Here is an 18,786-nt window from a genome sequence, read left to right as displayed (position 1 = left end):
TTTTTTTTGTGGGGGGGGGGGGGGGGGAATGCTCGCGGAATTTAACAGGACGATGTGGGGTTGAGGACCATATCGACAACAAATTTAAAATTTGATTTGGCTTGGGCGTCACGAGTACTTGGCAGTTTTTTCAACAGGCAAATGCGTTCATACTTTTGGAGGAAGATTGGGGAAATAATTTAAGAATTGTGATTTTATAAATTACGAGGGGTTTTATGAATGAATTATAAACAATCAATTCAGTAGCGAAGCGGTAAACCAGTTTAAGTCGACTTAGCTCTTCGCTGAGTTTTCGAGGGATATTTCTGAATCTAAGAGAGGTAGCGGAATTTTTATCATCACCTTTTTGTAGCGCTTAATTTGCTTTACAAAAAAAGTTATTATAAAACATTTTCTATCTCCCTTAGGTTCCGAGATATTCATTAAAAACTGACCAATAGTCTAAATCGACTTAAACCGGTTTACCGCTTCACTACTGAATTTTACATCATAAAAATCAGTTGTTCGGAATCGTAACGAGTTTATTCGTATTCAGAATTTTAACGGAAATCGATTTCATTCCTGAAAAATTAAGATTTTCGAAAGTTTAAACAATTTTGATTATTTATTTATAGATAATGAATGTTTAGAAAATTATTCATTCTGTGCAAAATGTAATTTGAGTGACGTTAGAGATTCATGATTTTCGAACGCAATTTGATTGATAAATTTCATGATTGAAAATCGTTGAATTTATAGATTTTGTAGTAATTTATATTTGACCCCAAGTTTCCGGACATTTTACAATGATTTTATTGTTTAAACTTTGCAGGTCTGAATTTGAATCTCGATATTGAACCGTTGGAAAACATTTAACAATCTGGAAGAAAATTAGAAAGTCTACTTTTGGAGAAAGATTGGTGAAATAATTTAAAAAATGCAATTTTTTAAAATTACGAGCATTTTTTGTAAATAATTTGTCAACAATCAATTTTCCAACACAAAAATTATTTGTTCGGAATCGTAACAAATTTATTTATATTTCGAATTTTCCCAGAAAAAATCGACTTCATGAATAAAAAAATTAGGTTTCCGAAAGTTTAAACAAATTCAATTATTTGTTTATAAATAATTCATGTTTAAAGAATTATTCATTCTGTGCAAAATGAATGACGTTAAATATTCATGATTTTTGTTAAATTTCTCACGCAATTTGATTGATGAATTTCATGATTAAAAATGTTTGAATTTATAGATTTTACAGTAATTTATTGTTTAAACTTTACAGGTTTGAATTTGAATCTCGATATTGAACCGTTGGAAAACATTTTAAAAATCTGGAAAAAAATTAGAAAGTCTATTTTTGGAAGTAGATCGATGAAATAATTTAAATATTGAAATTTTTGAAAATTACGAGCATTTTTTGTAAAGAAAATAATAAAAAATTAATTTTGCGACATAAAAATCATTTGTTCGGAATCGTAACAAATTTATTTATATTTCGAATTTTCGCAGAAATCGACTTCATGAATAAAAAAATTAGGTTTCCGAAAGTTTAAACAATTTCAATTATTTGTTTATAAATAATTAATGTTTAAAGAATTATTCATTCTGTGCAAAATTTAATTTGAATGACACCGAATACTCACGATTTTTTTCACAATTTTCTCACGCAATTAGATTGAGGAATTTAATTATTTAAAATAGTTGATTTTAAGGTCGGAATTTAATTTATAGTGATATTCAACTACTTTGGTTACTTTTTCTCCAGTAGAAAACAGTAACAGAAGCAGAGCTTTTGATTTCATTTGCGCCCTATTTGACCCTAAGTGTCCGGACATTTTACAATAAATTTATTATTTAAATTTTGCAGGTCTGAATTCCAATCTTGATATTAAATCGTTTGAAACAATTTTAAAGACATTTTAAAAATGTAGAAAAAAAAATTGAAAATTTACTTTTGGCGGAAAATTAACGAAATAATTTAAAAATTGCAATTTTGAAAAATCACCAGCCTTTTTTATAAATAATTTATAAACAATCTATTTTTCACTATAAAAACCATTTGTTCGGATTCGTATAATCATTTGTCCATAATAAAATGAGCAAAATGACGAAAAGAAATGGAAAAAAAATCACACCTCAACGATTCCTTAATCTGACTCCCTTTAATTCACACAATTTTTTCAGATTCCCCATCTGTAGTCTTAAAAAAAAATTGAAATTTTCAAAAAGCATTAGTTAATTACATTTACGCATATATTTCGCATGTGCAGGATTTTTTTGCAAATGTCCCGGGCTATTTATTCCGAATATAATGAGAAAAATGATGAAAAGAAATCTAAAAAAAAATACTTCAATGATTCACTAAGCACTTCAATTTAAATATTGAAGTGTTCTCTGCCAAACTGTAAAAGATACTTGGATATCCTTAAACGAATTTTCACTCGCACCAAATGAAGTTCTACTTTTATTCTACCACATTATATTATACCGTCTCACAATCTTCACGATGTTCAACAGTAAATTTTGAGTGTGGCAGGTATGGTCCTCGCTCACTATGTTCCGGCAGTAAAGAATAATTTTATATTTTTCCGCGAACGTTAGATTACTTCGAGATATTTCGGGATGGCGAGGACATTCAATTTGATTAGTCCGTTGTCAGTTTGGTAAGTCAGGTCCATTTGGGGAGATTATAGTTATGAGCGGAAAAACCATGAATAATTGTAAAAATGGGACAACATATTGGGAGAGCGATGAGAGTGATGTCAATTTGGGGGAAAATTAAACTTCATTAACTCGCGGTGGGGTGGCCATATAGAGTGTATTAATTCTTATTCTCGTTATTTATTTCAGAAATGGGGTAGCAAGTCTGAATAAACTTGTACGCCCCCGGGGGATTCTTAATTTTGCTTCACTTTAATTATGAAAAATAATTACAAGGGAGGATTGCGCCGGATTTTTGCTTTTATCTATCGGGCTGATGAGTTTGCTACTTCCGTTTTAATATAAAAAAATAAGAAGGAATTGGGTTTTGATTTTTTTTATTAGAAAGAGGCTGTAGGGGGTTAAAATCATTTAAAGTGTCCTCATGACGCAAGTTTTAACAGATTGACTCTAATTTTGGTTCACACATTCATGAGATGTAGACTAATACAAGTAAATGAGATTTTTTGGAGTTTTGGGATTTTTTTTTTCAAAATTGGGTGAGATACAGAATTTGAGAATTAGTCATATTCAAGCACATCATAAATAATAAATCAAATGAAGAAGGAAATTTTTTTAATGCCTTATTTAGTCATGTTTGTGCTAATATTTCGTATCTGTAGGGTTTTTTCCGATTTTTTGAATCATTTATTCAGAGTATAATGAGAAAAACGATGATAAAAATCTTGAAAATTTCATACTTCATCGATGATTCACTAAAAACTTCAATTTAAACATTTTTTAGATTTTTCACCTGTAGCAATATTCAGAAAATAAAATTTTTAAACACAAAAAATGGAGATTTTCAAAAAGCCTTATTTACTTATATTTATGTACATATTTTTTTAATGTGGGATTTTTCTTCTGCTTTTTGGAATCATTGATTCAGAAATATAATAACAAAAATTAATAATGAGAATATTTAAACAATAATATTTCAATGACTCACTAAGTACTTCAGTTTAAACAGTTGTTCAGATTTTTCACCAGTGGAAATTAAAAAAGAAATTCAAAAACTCAAAAAAATTGAAATTTTCAAAAAGACTTCTTTAGTTCTATTTATTTATAATGTATATAGTTTGCATCTGTCTACCAAAATTCAAATCACTCGATTGAGAACAGCGTCATGAGGGCACTACTGAAAATTCCATGAACAAAAGAAATGAAAATCAAATTTTTCCATATTTTTAACATTAAAATTGAAGTGGTAAACTCGTTAGCACGATAGTCAAAGGCCCCTGCGATTTTAAAATTGCAGGGCGGTTTCCCGTTAAATAACATTTTTGGTTTTTTGCTATGACATTGTGGAGGCACTGGAACAAAGTCTGGTAATTTGATGCTCCTATTTGAATATTCTAGAGGACGAAGTGACGAGGGGTGTCGACTGATAAAATTCAAGTGAACATTCATCTAATTCTGCAGTTTGTATGCTGCGGAAATATCAGTATTAACACCGGTGGGTACATTAAATTTACCAGTGTTAATGCTTGCAGACTGTTGAATAATATATCATTTTACAAACAGATTTATAAAATAATTCAGGCGAATGTCATGAAATTCGCGACAATTTTATGATTCAATAAAAAATTTTTTAACGACAAACATGTTTGTGAAAATAATGTTGTTATGTTTACAGCTATAGATGAACCTCTGAATTGACTTTTGAAAGAAGCTTCAGATATAAATAATGGAGATCTCGATTTTGAACGAAAAATGAGGGAATGGTTTCAATTACAGATGTTCCATTACAATTTTAATTCCCCGACGTTTTTTACTTTTTAGGTATAAAAATATAATTATTTGCGTTTTTCCACACACGGATTGTTTGAATTCATTTTGATATTGATTGATCACATATTTCCAGTTATATTTTTATGCAAAAGTTTGTTATTTACGAAATTTTGCTATTCGTTGGAATTTATAATTCATAATTCCCTGAGATTTTAAAATTTTCTCACCTAAAAATATCATAATTTGAGGCATTCAATTTTTTTTGTCATCCTGTTGTTATTCGTTAAGGGGAGACCGCGGCGAAATTCGAAAGCTGCAGAGGGTTGTCTCTATCCTACAGATGCCTTTGATACTTATTTTTGATACTCAATAAATGAGAAAAATCATCTTTCAATTTGTTCCACCGAAAAATTGGAATTTTCAAAAAAGCTCGTATATTGTGTTTCATCACTACATTATGTATATGGTCACCACAATTGAAGTCAATGGATTAAAAATCCTGCTGAGAGGACTATTTTGAAGATTTTATATCTGTACAGGCACACGCTGTCAATGAAAGAAATTAAAACTCGATTTTTTATCATTTCTCTCTATATTATAAATATCCAAATCGACTTCTGGTGATAAAAATTTGGTACTCGAAATGAAGACTCTAAAATTTAGGGTCATGAGGGTCAGAACACGGGTCATGAGAGTCAGAAAAAGGGGTATGAGGGTCAAAATAAAGTCAGAAAAAGGATCACAAGGTTAAGTGTGATGGGGGTCAGAAACTAAGGGTCAAAATAAGGGTTGCGAGGGTCAAAAAAGGATCATGGTTGTCAGAATAAGGGTCATGAGGGTCAGAATAAGGCTCGCGAGGGTCAAAATAAAGTCAGAAAAAGGGTCACAAGGTTAAGGGTGATGGGGGTGAGAAACTAAGGGTCATCAGGGTCAAAATAAGGTTCATGGAGGCCGGAATAAGGGTTGTGAGGGTCAGAGTAAGGGTCATGAGGGTGAAAATAAGGTCAGAAGAAGGTCACAAGGTTAAGGGTGATGAGGGTCAGAAACTAAGGGTCATAAGGGTGAAGATAAGGGTCATGGGGGTCAGAATAAGGCTCATGAAGGTCAGAATAGTGGACACGAGGGTCAAAATAAGGTCACAAAAAAGGGTCACAAGGTTAAGGGTCATGGGGATCAGTAACTAAGCGTCACAAGGGTCAGAATAAGGGTCACAAGGGTCAGAATAACGATGGGGATCATATGGGGGTTGTATGGGGGTCATACGCGGCTCATATCAGGGTTGGCGAGCGGAGCGAGCAGAGGGCGCAGCCCCCTAGTTAAAAAATGGGTTTTAAATCATCAGCATGGAAGGGACAATCCCCTGCAACTTTCAAATTTCCCAACAGCCTCCCCGTAAAATTAGTTGATGCACTGTTTCAACTGCACCCAAATATCATGCTTCTAATCATTCAATACCGCAGTTTGAATTGTTATCTGTTTGCACATGTGCCCATTACGAAATGTACACAGAGAATCGTGTGCAAACCGCTGTAGATACGATGTATTCCGAGTATCTGGAAATGATACAGTAGCGCGTTCCGATTTGACCCGGGCTTTCCACCACTTCTCAAGTGTATCGAACCTCGTTAGGCATGCAAACAGTAGAATGGGGTGTTTTTCAGGAGAATTCTTGAGTTTTCGATTCGGTTCGTTCCCGGTAACAACCAATTTTTCCCGATTTCAATAGAACCTTTTGTGGGAGAAGGGGATATTCATGTAGGGAAATCATTGGAATGAGCTTCACGTGCTCTAGTTGCAAGAAAACAGGATTAAAAGTAACAAGCAGGATTAAAGCAAGCAAGCATTTGGATTCATATAATTAAGCAATTAGTTTGAGTCAATGGTTATTGGTTTGAGGCATGTTATTAAGTGTGAATTCTTATTGTTTATTAAAGACTGTGACTTTCTTGCAAAACTGCTGGGTGACAATTTTTTTATGTTTTTCCTCTGTCCATATATTCAAAAAGGAAATTGTGTCCGGGGAATTTCTTTCCGGGGAAATTGCACGGAGAGAAATATTCAATATAATATACGTATCTTTTCCGTAATTCCGGAGCGAAATGTGGTTATAGGAAATTTTACGGAACTGTCACGTAATTGTTACTTAAAATCATGGAATTTTTCCAGAGCCTTCCGTAATTTTTACCTAAATCTCCTGTGAAAAATTACGATACCGTCACTTAAATTTGTGTGTGCAGGGAATTCATGTCCGGAAAATTCTGTCCGGGGAAAATATCTACCACCGGAATCACTATATTGCTTTAAACATAACGAAATGGCATCAATTAATCACATTTGTGAAGTTTATTTTCTGAGGATTATCAACTTCTAGGAGCACAAGTGTCATAAATTTACGTAATTAACATTTTTTAGCATTCGAAGGGGGAGCTGATCCTTATTACAGCTTTGAAGTGAGAAAAAATTAAACGCAAACACCTAGCGCATTCTCTAGAAAATTCTATTGAATTTATAAATTCTCTTGGAGTTCTACTAGAATTCTACTGAAAGATTCAATTTCTTTTGCGGCAATTCTGTTAAACATTATGCAACGTTATAGGAAAATGTCTATGGATGATGATTTTAGAAACGACACGGCAAAGTTTTATAATCTCATATAGAAATAGGGCAAAAACAAATAGAGTTTCGAATAAAATTCTAATAAAACTTCAAGAGAGTTTCAATAAAATTCGAAAAAATGTCTTAGAAAAAGCTCTCGGTTTTTCGATTAATTTGTCTCATGTGTGATAGCTTTTCAAAATCATTTTCAAGCTTTTAACGATTGGTTGCTTCCCTTCATTGCAAAGGGGGATATTCCTGTAGAGAAATATTTGAAACAAGCTCACACTGAGAGAAAAATTTCCTAATACGTATCATATTTACTTGAGAGAAGTAAATTATTTTCAATGGTTCAAATCTCAGAATGTTTGCGGTTCACGAAACTCAAATGGATTCTCATTTATCACTAACGTTGCGCATTGTATCATGAATATATTACGTATCGAAATATTGGAACTGCATGACAAAAAAATTATGAAAACCATAAATACTTGAAGATTGACAATTCTTCTACGTGACTTGAGTGAGTTCATTTGCGACAAAATGATACTTGAGTACAAGAATTAGTTACAGCATGAGACCTTTCTCGGGCCACGTGAGTTGAGGTGTCTGGGAGAATTAAACAATTGAAGAAAAATTACTTGTCTCAAGAAAATATGTTTCAGATACTAGAATTTTTTTTTCTTAGTGCACATGCTCTAGTTACAAGCCAACGTCATTAAAAATAATACGAATTTTAATATTCCATTGGAAAAAAACGGAGTCGTTCCAATTAGTGACACTTGTAATGTTCACATTCTGAAGTGTCTCAATTTTCATCAGCAAAAGTGCCATAAGTTTACAGAATTATTTTCTTGCATTCGGACGGAGATTTCGTTCTCATTACAGCTTTGAAGGGTGGAATACATTTTAAAAATAATTTTCAAGTTTGGAACGATGTGGCATTTCAATGGTAACTTTCCTTGAAAAATAAATATTAGGATAAACAAATCTTCGAAACAAGATTCAGATACTGTAATTATGTCGTGAATTGGTAAACTAGGATAAGTGCATTTTTTCGGAAATTTTGTTTTTTTTGCTAAATGGCTTCCATAAATTAATGGGAATCCTGGTCTGCACGGAGAGAAATTTTCTAGAAAAATCCTAGTACGAGTACTAGAAAAAATCAGAATCCACCGGCTGTGAAAAATTCTAGTGCTACTAAGGTAAAATTTCTTGGTATTTCTGGTAAAATTTCTGTGTAATTTTCACGGAAATACGGGGAAAAATTCACGTTTTCCCTAATAAAATTTCTAGTGCCGGCACTGGAATTTTTTCCTGCCGTCACTTTGCGCTTTTCCCGTGCTAGCACAGCAATGTTTCTAAAAAATTTCTCTCTGTGTGGACTATCCAATTTTATCCGTAAATTTCTGTTGTAAACTAATGTAGAGAATTATCCTGGTTCGCCTCATATCTATTCTAAAAAACGTTTTTTAGTACTAGTTGTCTAAGCTATCCCTGATAGATCAAACGCAGAGTTAACTCTGGGTCAACTCTGGGTTTACAGAAAAAACCCAACGAAGGAAGAGAGAAACTCTGGGAAATTTCCATGAATGCAGAGTTAACCCAGAGTTAATTCTAGGTTTGTTTCATCAGGATATGTAAATGTTGCAAATGAGGGCTGTTTTTTGATAAATGAAAACCTGGTTTAAAACATCGGGTGAACAACATTCGTTGCAATTTTGGTTTTCTGAGGTTTTTGAATTTAGAAAGGGGATCCTGAGTTTTTTGGATTTTTGATTCAGCCGAATTTTTAATGAAATTGGTCTCTGGGGACCGTCGCTTGCCGTTTCGAGACGTTGACCAAGAACATGTCACTGATTTCAGGCCCATGAGATCCTGAGAATTCACAACGACTTCACGCAATCGACATGAGTTGAACATTGGTCATGGAGCTGCGAATAATTTCAGCCATTTTGGCCATATTTGTGGTGAATGTCGTTCATACTGGAATAGCCACAGTTGCAGCAGGTCAGTGATTAGCCGTAACACATGAAAATGATGAAGACTCATCACAGTTCCTGTTTACGATATTTTTTCTTTTCTTAAAGGGAGACCACTATGAGTTTTAAAAGTCATGGGTTATTGGAGTGAGACTTTTCATACGTTGAGGATCGATTATACAGATCTAAAAACGAATAATTAGTGCAAAAAAAATTTTTTTTATTGTTCGTTTGCCCGAAAACGCTTAAAATGCTAAAAACAGTCCAGGGCCTCCAATTTTTGAGCTACAAAAGTTTTTTTTTATAATTTTGGGAAAAATGTGTGGAACAACAATTACGAGCCAGTTTTTTGGAATTCGACTCCTACACAGCTGATTTCGGTTTTTTTTATCTAAAAAAATTCACTATTTCAATTCACTATGTATGAAGCGAATAAAAAAAACTAGCCCGTAATTGTTATTCCACATATTTTTCCGAAAATTTTGAAAAAAAATAATCCTTCGTAGCTCAAAAATTGGAGGTTCTGGACTGTTTTTGGCATAGAAGGCCACCGTTTCCCTGAAATTTCAAAACAAATTTCGGGCGCAAAGTTATTAATATTTTTGGTATCCAAAGCATATTGATCTTCATCATCGACTCCTGGAGATTAATGTGCTCTGATTTTATTAAACTATCGACTTTCTGCAGGAAATTTGTAAAACATTTGGAAAATTAAGGGCAATCTGTTACCCCTTAAAGGAAGACTACTATGACAAAACCAATAATTAGTGTAAAAAATTAATTGTTTATTGTTCGTTTGCCCTGTAGATGCTTAAAATGTTAAAAATATTTCAGGGCCTCCAATTTTTGAGCTACAAAGGTATTTTTTCAAAATTTCTGAAAAAATGTGTACAATAACAATAACAAATTAGTTTTTTGAAATTAGTACTAAATTTTTTGTTTAAAGATTAAATCTATTGTTGGAATAAAAATGTTCACGCTCGGCGCACGTTTCGCACAGAAAAATCTTTTTAAACATTTTTAATGAAAAAAAATTGAAACAAAAAAGAATTTTTAAAAACGATTTTTTTGACACAAATAAGATTTGTTTGAGAACTCTGCTGTTTTTCCCTCGGCGTATCGCACCCGGTACTTTACATAAACATCGTAAAATCGGATACTTTATCGTTGAATGCGCTTGCTTCCCATCTAAAGAGATTCAATCTCGTGGCTGGCGACCGCGGCTTAGCATGGTTAAACACTCATCCCCTTAGGATAATACGATGGCCACTGTGTGTACACAGGTCAATTACTTTCTAGCGGAGGTTACTTGCAAGACAAGTATTGTCGGGGGTAAGATCTACTGTGGAGTGTTCTGTCGTCTTGACCGAAGGAAATACAGAAATACAGAAATGTATCAGAAGCAAGGTTCTCTATTGAAGGGAGCCATTCCTTCAATGAACAGAAAAAGCGAATGTGTTTGACTTCAGGCTCCTTCAAGGAAAAAAGACGAATGGAAAAATAACTCGCAATGATGCTTTTACTTGAAGTTGAACTTATTTTTTATTTCGGTTTTCATTCGGTTTCGTATCGAATGAACATTTTTTCCTTGCGAATGGAAGCATTGTAATCGTTCAAATTTATGTTTTCGATTTTTTGTGTTGTATCGACCCATTTGATCCTAAAAGTCCGAAAATCCATTTTTAGACGGTGTCCGTACACGGAGAGGAATTTTATATAAAAATTGTAGAACGAGTACTGGAAAAATTACAATCCACCGGCTGTGAAAAATTCTAGTGCTGTTAAGGTGAAATTTCTTGTTTTTTTTTGTAAAATTTCTGGGGATTTCTGTGAAATTTTCACAGAAATACGGGGAAAAACTCACGTTTTCCCCAATAAAATTTTTAGTGCCGGCACTGAAATTTTTTCCCGCCTGTCACTTTGCGCCTCTTTCCCCGTGCTAGTACTAGAATTAAAAAAAAAAATTTCTCTCTGTGTACACTCGTATGAATGTGTGTATGTAACAAACTTTTTCTTCAATTCTCGCTAATGAATAGACGGAATTGAATCATTTTTTTCTTAAATGTAGGTATTGCGAAGCCCTATAAATCGCTGGTAATTAAAATTTAATTGTTTCATTGATTCATTTTTTTAATTTTCGAATTTTTCAAAATTCAGTTGGAATACGATATCTAAAAAAATGTTCTGAATTCATTGAATTACGGCTTGAAAAATTCGTTGGAATGTCCTTTTGACCGAGTTCGAAGATGAAAGCGATAGTAATAATCGTTATTTTGATTTCTGTGAAAATTTTCCAAAATTTCGTATTTTTCGAAAATCAAAATTCCGCAGATATCTCTGGATATTGCGCTTGAAGTGAATTCAATCATAGCGTAATCTGTTTGTTTCTATGCGACTATATCGAAGTTAGAAGATAGTTGCAATAACTGTCTCGGTTAATTTGATTATTAGGATAATTTTTAGAAATTTCGAATTTTTCACGAATTTCCCGGAAAGTCAGCTTTCTAGTAATTCCTTTAAATGTGATGTTTCGAATGCATTCAATTACGTATAAACGAAATATTCCCAATAATATTTCAATATTTGTCTAGCGAATTCTCTAGGTTTTTCTATTAAAATTTTTCGTATGCAAATGAACGACTTTATTTGTTACGAATGAAATCGTTGTTTGGAGAAATCCACATCGGTCATTCCTCAATCTGGAGTATGCAATCTTTACGTGAAAAGACAATTCGATTTTTGATAATAAATTCAAAGATTTTTACGAGTCCAATTTTTTCAGACTTTTTACGTTTCTCGTTTGAATAAATTTTTCCTTAAATGGGATCTCACAAATCCCAATCCTGTGGGTATAGATCTGTTCAGAAGAGGATATCAGAGAAATGCGTTTGCTTTTCTAATGCAAGGTAAATGCAGAAATGGAGATGGGGTCATAAAAAGGGAGCGCCCAGGAGATCTGCCCAAAGGGGGTTAAATAAATAGTTTTATTTGATTCAAAAAATGCACCATTTCTTTGGCTACTACCCCTTTGAACTGTTTCCCCATTTATGCCAGAATCCCAACGACTAATTGACTGAAAAAAAAGAAACCGTCAATACTACATAATTAATGAGAACTTTCCTCGTAATTTCCGTAGTCCAAGAACCTCAATAAAAATTCACATATAATAGGGAGAAAATGTTTCTCGAATATAACGTTTCTCGAATGCAGCATCGCAGATGAGGAAATACAACACTTTGTGAATAATTCCCTTCAAAGATATCAATGACGCAGATTTGTGCGTTTATAAATTTCACAGAGCTGTAAAAAACATTTCCTCCATACTCGTTCAAGATCTTCAATTGATATCATATGAAAATAAAAACACTTGAGACTGATCTCAATCTCCCATCCGAGATAAACTACATCATCACAACACAAAGTTTAGAACCGACATATGATTGCTTTCTGAAGTTTGCTTGTGATCACGCACGATAAAATTTCCAAGAACAACCTGGTGAACTCGCTAGAAAATTCTGTTGGTTTTCTACGGAACTATTAGTTTTCAGTCGATTCTTTCTTTTTATTGATGATTTCAGCCGATTCTGTTGACAATTTTTATTAAATTCAGTGACGGCCCTTAAAAAAAGACATAATATGGGCCAATTCCATATAGTTTTCAAAATATAAATTATTCCGTGTGGGGGGGACGATCGATTAAAGCTCTCAGAGCTGATCGTGACTAACATTACTATTGTATTATGGGCAATTACTTTGTACCTGATACTTGCCATCTTCTTATACTCTTAGTAGCTGAAATGATATAATTTTTTTTTAATTGAAGGGACTATCATGTAAAGGTTTAAACCCTGTTGTTGGTCACGACTGTTAGGTTTTCTATAAATAAATAGATAAATAAAGGAATAAATGAATGAATAAGTAAATAAATAAATAAAATTCCACAGCTGATCTCCGCCTTTTTCCTTCAATAGAAATATTCAATGAAAATTGTTTGATAGAAAAAATGCATCGAATTTGCTATTTCTACACTTAATTATACTATACTTATTTAGGTTAAATTTATCGAGTTTTTTCGTTTGATTTCATTAACGAAAAGAGAAAAAGAAGAGACGAAAAAACGTGGAAAATTCGTGTTGAGGAATTCTTATGGAAAACGTCTCATAGAAAAAGTTATATAGATATAAAATTCTAGTGATGTTTCAAAAATAATATAGTTCCCATTGGACATTTTTCTATAAAAAACGCTCAGTAAAGCTGCGGAATTCTTCAATGGAATCGGCCAGAAACTAATAAAATTTTCAATAGAAGTTCAATAGAAATTCTAATGAATTTTTACTCAAATTCGCAGAGTTGTTCTATGAAATTTATGAGGAATCAATGAATATATATGTGTGTGTTGTGGTCTGAAGAAAAAACCCATTGAAGTGGTATGAAGAAAAGAGGAGGCGTTCCGTCGCCAGATATTCAGAATAGGAATTCATTATAGACAAAATATTAGAGACGATAAGCTCTTAGGAAATATTGCGTTAGAGAGCAGAGTGTTTATGCTATGGTCGTATTTACATTTTGAGAGTTTCTTGGGTGAATGAATCCTTTTTCCGATTAATTGTTTATGATGATTCTCGTTACAAAAAGCAAAAATATGTCCCAATTCATCAGCTGTTAAATTTTCGTATTACAATAAATGATTTGCCCAATGTTCTAATTCCTATGCTCACTGAATAAGATTTTAATCATAATTACAATTCAATTCCTTCTAGAACACACTTTAGAGTGTGAATTTCTGGAATTCAATGTTTGTTGCCCACACTGTTATCAATTTTTAGTTAGTTCACAGGGTAATTTAATTAATCTGTTATTCATCTCATCAATATAATTCCGTGCTTAGAATATTGTCATCTCGTGTGTTCAGCACCAAATTAAGAATTAAAACTTCATTTGGAATATTAATATTATTAATTAATTTTATTTTTATTTCATTTGTTTGTAATTTTATTTCTATTAATATTATTTGTTCAAAGTGAAAAAATCGATCATCATTTGCACTATATTGCATTCAGATTCTCCTATCCTTAACGTCAAAAGTGTGAGATAATCTCATAATTCCAGCTATTAATTCTAATCAACTTTCTTCGAAGAAAACCTTAGTAAACGCAATATTAAGAAAGTAGAATTATTCTGTTTTCCTCTGACCTAAATGACTTGGACAATGATTCGTCTATTCATGTTTCATAGAATAGTATTCAATTCTCTTTTGTTTGCGAAAGGATTCGATATGAACTCAAATATACGTTCACTTACTCCATTAAATAAATATCCTGTCCTCATGATTATGATCCTCCGTTCATTCATGCGCGATGTTTTGACATTCACTGATGTTCTCCTTCACAGGATCGAAACCCTTTCCAGGACTGGAAAATCTACCCAAATCTTTCTGGCACGAGCTCAGTTCACCTTTCACCGAGGTGAGTTCGCTCTCTACCATCCCAGCAGCAAGATGTTTGTTTTAAAATCAATTTCAAAGTTTCGCGACGACTCTGCGGACATTCGCAACTCGAGAGAGAGTGAGAGGAATGTGCATCTCAGGTATAAACCCGCCATTTGTTAATGTCATTCTCATTGAATATTTCATAGGCTTACGAGGAAGAGACTTCTGCGACGGAAAATCATGCGACTCTGGAGCCGCGACCCTTTTTCGAGGATCCTGAAAGTAATGTTACCGTTCAACTCGGTGCACAGGTGCATCTCCACTGCAGAGTTGAAAATTTGCAGAAGCGAACGGTCAGTCAATTTTATTTGCACTTCCTCAATATTATAAATTCACATAAATTCCCATCTATTTTTAATTTAATCCTTATAACGCTGACCCAGAAATGGGAAATAACCGATTGGGTCTATCTGAAATGAATGAATAATGTAAATAGTCTAATCCGCTTTGTATGCATCAATCAATTTCCCCCGCCCCCCGCCGCATTCCTGGGTGCATCTACCAAGTTAATTAATTAATAAATAACTGAGAGATTAATCAATGAGTAGAGAAAATGCTGTGTACAAGACACATCATCCGAGAATAATTGCCAATCATTAATTCCGATGAATATCAAAATCCCAAATTACCCTCATTCTCCAGATTTCATGGGTGCGGAGACGCGGAAACGAGCTTCATCTATTGACCTTCGGCATTCACACGTACTCTAGTGATTCACGCTTTTCACTGGATTATCAATTGCCAAATGATTGGCGATTGCTACTGCGATCAGCCACTGAGCGCGACGCCGGTATTTATGAATGTCAAGTCAGCGTTCATCCGCCATTGACTAGGACTGTGCACTTGATAGTGTCCGGTGAGTAGACTATCACATTTCGAAATGCGTTTTTCAGGGAGGGCTGCGATAGTAATAAGCAGAAAATCATCATTCATACTTATAAACTGAGTAATTAACAATTTTTTAAAATTGGATGGCAATGTTGTATATTGGCTATAAATTCTCATATGATCAACATCAGGGCGATATATGTTATATATATGCGAATTTAATATTCGTATGAATATACCGCATATATATCGATTGTATAATGACCTGTATATTGCATATACCATCGTATAATAGCAGTATACACAATACATATTTTTTTGCATTCAGAAGACTTTTTTTTCTGAAAATTTTTGAAACTTTTTTTTTTTTTTCTGTTCAAAAAGATTTTTCTCGAAGTTTTTAGACTCTCAATTTTGTGATCCTTGAAATGTTGACGATGCGATCGCAAAGATTTTCAAAAAAAATGTCTTCTGAAGAAAAAAAAATTATTTCCCGAATATTTTCAAAAAGAAATTGTTCCAGAGATCTTTCGAAGTTTTCTCTGAACGATTTTGTCTTCTGAAGAATCTTTTTGGGTCACCGAAAAAATCTTTTACATAAGCTTCCGAAGAATCTCTGGAAGATATTCGAAAGACAGAAGTGTTTCAACGTGGATAGAAATCGGCGAAAAATGCTGTATAGCACTTGTATGTAGAATATACGCCTCTATATGTTTAATATATGTGTCATATATCCATCATAGATTTATTTATATATTTTCCACATATATAATTTTCCGTGCGGCTAGCTCCTTCAGGAAGAGGTGGTAAAAACTGTCACCAGAGGGACACGGCGTCTTGAACTCTCTTTCACTAAAATTAATATAAAAAGTATCCATGAAAGGAGAATGAAGATATAAGTCGACTTATTTCGCTCGAAAATTTTATCATATCGCAATGAGTCGACTCAACTCGCAGGATGATAGTTGAGGATGAAATTCAGGACTTATCCCGTTTTTCACTTGAATAAAAATATAGTTAATTTTTTTTTTTTTTTTTTTTTTTTTTTTTTTAATGCCCGGTGGCTTGGCGCAGTGGGTAAGTTCGTTGCCTCACATGCGAAAGGTTCCGAGTTCAAATCCCGGCCGAGTAGAATGGTGCGATCTAACCATTTAAAGTCTTGATCATCATCGCAGTATATCATAACCGGGTCGAAGCGATGTAAAATAACGATAAAAAAAATAGTTAATTTTTTTTACTCAAATCGTTCATAGGAGATATGTAATACAATATGTAGAATCGTTTTCCATCAATAACTCATTTTCGGAAAAAAAACCGACTTTACCGCTTCGATACTGAATTCATTAGCAAAAGTAATTTTTTTCTCAGTGTAGGATTTTCCATAAAAATTTTTCATACGTGCACTTTTGAAATGTCATTAATTCGTTTCAGTACCACGCGTCGAAATAGTTGATGAGCACGGCGCAACTGCATCTGACAAATTTTATAAAGCGGGAAGTACAATAGAACTGAAGTGTGTAGTGAGTAAAGTACCTCATCCGAGTGGTTACGTCACTTGGAGGCACGGAGCTAGAATGCTCAATTACGACACTATTCGAGGTGGAATCAGGTAACATAACTACTTCCATGCTCCCATTCCATGTTCACTTCTTTTTACACCGTAACGATGGAGTAAACTGCCCTGAAAGGAAGGAGTTGCATACGGCATTAAGAACGTATGGCAAAATTTCGAGTTTGCAGTGTCTTTTTATTTTCCGGTGAAAATAAAAAGAGCTTCATCTCTTGCGTATTAAAATGCGAATCGTTTCTTTCGTGTTTAATGATGTTTATCAAATATCATGCTTCCTCGTGGCACTCTGCCATGATCAACTTTTCTGTTGCAGCGTTAAAACTGACATGGGCTCTGAGGGAGCTACGTCCCGGCTGTACATTGCAAATGCCAATAAGAAAGACAGCGGAAACTACAGCTGCGCTTTGGCAGATGTAGCCGCTACTATTGTTTCCGTCCACGTATTAAATGGTAAATACGAGGAGATGATCACTTGGAAAATCTGATGTGAAACAATTTAAAAAATTGACAAATAAAGATGAATAAAAAAAAAAGAAAAAGAAAAAAGAAAAATAATACAGCACTTTTTCTGAGGAATTCTATTGGAGTTCCAGATGATTTTTTTTTGAAAATTCCATTTCTTTGCGCCAATTCTAGTGAAAAACTTGTGTCGTAAGATGATATTTTAGCGATTCGTTACATGGTCCTGTGACACGGTCATGTGACACGGCCAACCATGACAATTTATTGTCACACGACACAAACGTGACTGTTTTACCCCGTGACCGTCACATCCCATCTAATTAGTGGCACCCCAGGTGGAGGCAACTAGTTCGAAATTCGAAAATTCCCCATGATTACCTCCACAGATGGACAATCACAAAGCGTCAACATACGTGTCACTCGTATTTCAGTTTAAAAAAGGAAAATCAGTGGCGAGTTTATTGACTAAACACTTGAATTTGAAAATTTGAAAATTGAATTGAAATTTTGAATTGAAAGTTTGCGACAAGATTTTGTAACAAAAAAATTTATGACGGTCACATTACATCTAACTAGTTGATTATCATGTATGAGTCGACAGTGTGACTCATATATGACACACTGAAAATGATTTTAAAAAACACTGTGTGACCCAAATTATCACATGAAAAAACGTGACGTCACATGACGGTCACATGACCGTCATATTTTTGTGACCTGACAGATTTCAAAACGTGACGTGATAGTGTCTCATGGACATTTTACGTATAAAAGCGTGCAGTAAAGCTGGTGAACTGATCAATGGAATTGGCCAAAGCTGATAGAATTTTCAATAGAAGTTCAACAGAAATCCAATAGAATTTTCTATTGAATTCGCTAGGGTTTTCTGTGCAACTCTTTCGTACGTGTCATGCACTGTTACTTGAAAATGAAACTTCTGTTGCGATAAATCCTCATTCTTCTTTTTTTCATTTCCGTAAATTTTACATCGAATTTTGCATCAAATTTTGCGGTCGAAACGATAGTTTTATGCGGATAAGTTCTCTATTATAGAGAAAAACTTTTTTTTAGGTGAAAATCCAGCTGCAATGCAACATGGCGACAGCTCCAATCCCAACTCCACCGTTGTGGGAGTAATTTTGCTAACACTGTTGACACTCTTGAGATGACCTTGAAGTGTCATTCGTCCATCGAGGATGGCTATCTGTGCTGAATTTCCATGTATGGAAATATAAATACAAAATCAAATTCAACGAAAAATTTATGCCCCAGAATTTCTATAGAAAAATAAAAATCTATTGAGTTTTTTCTACAAAATATCTCATTAAAAAATGACATGCAAACAACAAAGGGAATTTTTTAATAGAATTCTAATAGAACTTCAAGATAATTCTTATCGCGTTTCCAAAATTCCGTGCCCAAAATTCCACTTTACACATTGTGGT

The 18,786-nt window shown here is 33.7% G+C and overlaps 1 protein-coding gene across 4 annotated transcripts in view; it reads left to right on the top strand.

Moving 5' to 3' along the window:
* The window catches only part of LOC107043417 (peroxidasin), a 19,169-nt gene extending 609 nt beyond the window's left edge, over nt 1-18,560 (top strand). For 2 of the 4 annotated variants that reach the window (XM_015264919.1, XM_015264916.1), the window contains exons 2-9: nt 4,045-4,141; nt 8,878-9,021; nt 14,385-14,458; nt 14,628-14,774; nt 15,124-15,337; nt 16,741-16,918; nt 17,193-17,329; nt 18,413-18,560. In XM_015264919.1, the coding sequence (XP_015120405.1) occupies nt 8,940-9,021; nt 14,385-14,458; nt 14,628-14,774; nt 15,124-15,337; nt 16,741-16,918; nt 17,193-17,329; nt 18,413-18,510 (930 nt within the window). In that variant the 5' untranslated portion in view covers nt 4,045-4,141; nt 8,878-8,939 and the 3' untranslated portion in view covers nt 18,511-18,560. Of the gene's footprint in view, nt 1-2,357; nt 2,522-2,586; nt 2,649-4,044; nt 4,142-8,877; nt 9,022-14,384; nt 14,459-14,627; nt 14,775-15,123; nt 15,338-16,740; nt 16,919-17,192; nt 17,330-18,412 lie in introns of those variants that run through there. The other 2 variants (XM_015264918.1, XM_015264917.1) reach the window with 2 other exon arrangements.
* The last annotated feature ends 226 nt before the right edge of the window (nt 18,561-18,786 follow it).

The sequence above is a fragment of the Diachasma alloeum genome, unplaced genomic scaffold, assembly GCF_001412515.2.
Source record: "Diachasma alloeum isolate Michigan unplaced genomic scaffold, Dall2.0 Dall_scaffold_00571, whole genome shotgun sequence".
Lineage (NCBI taxonomy): Eukaryota > Metazoa > Arthropoda > Insecta > Hymenoptera > Braconidae > Diachasma > Diachasma alloeum.
This window is presented reverse-complemented; position numbering and strand designations above follow the sequence as displayed.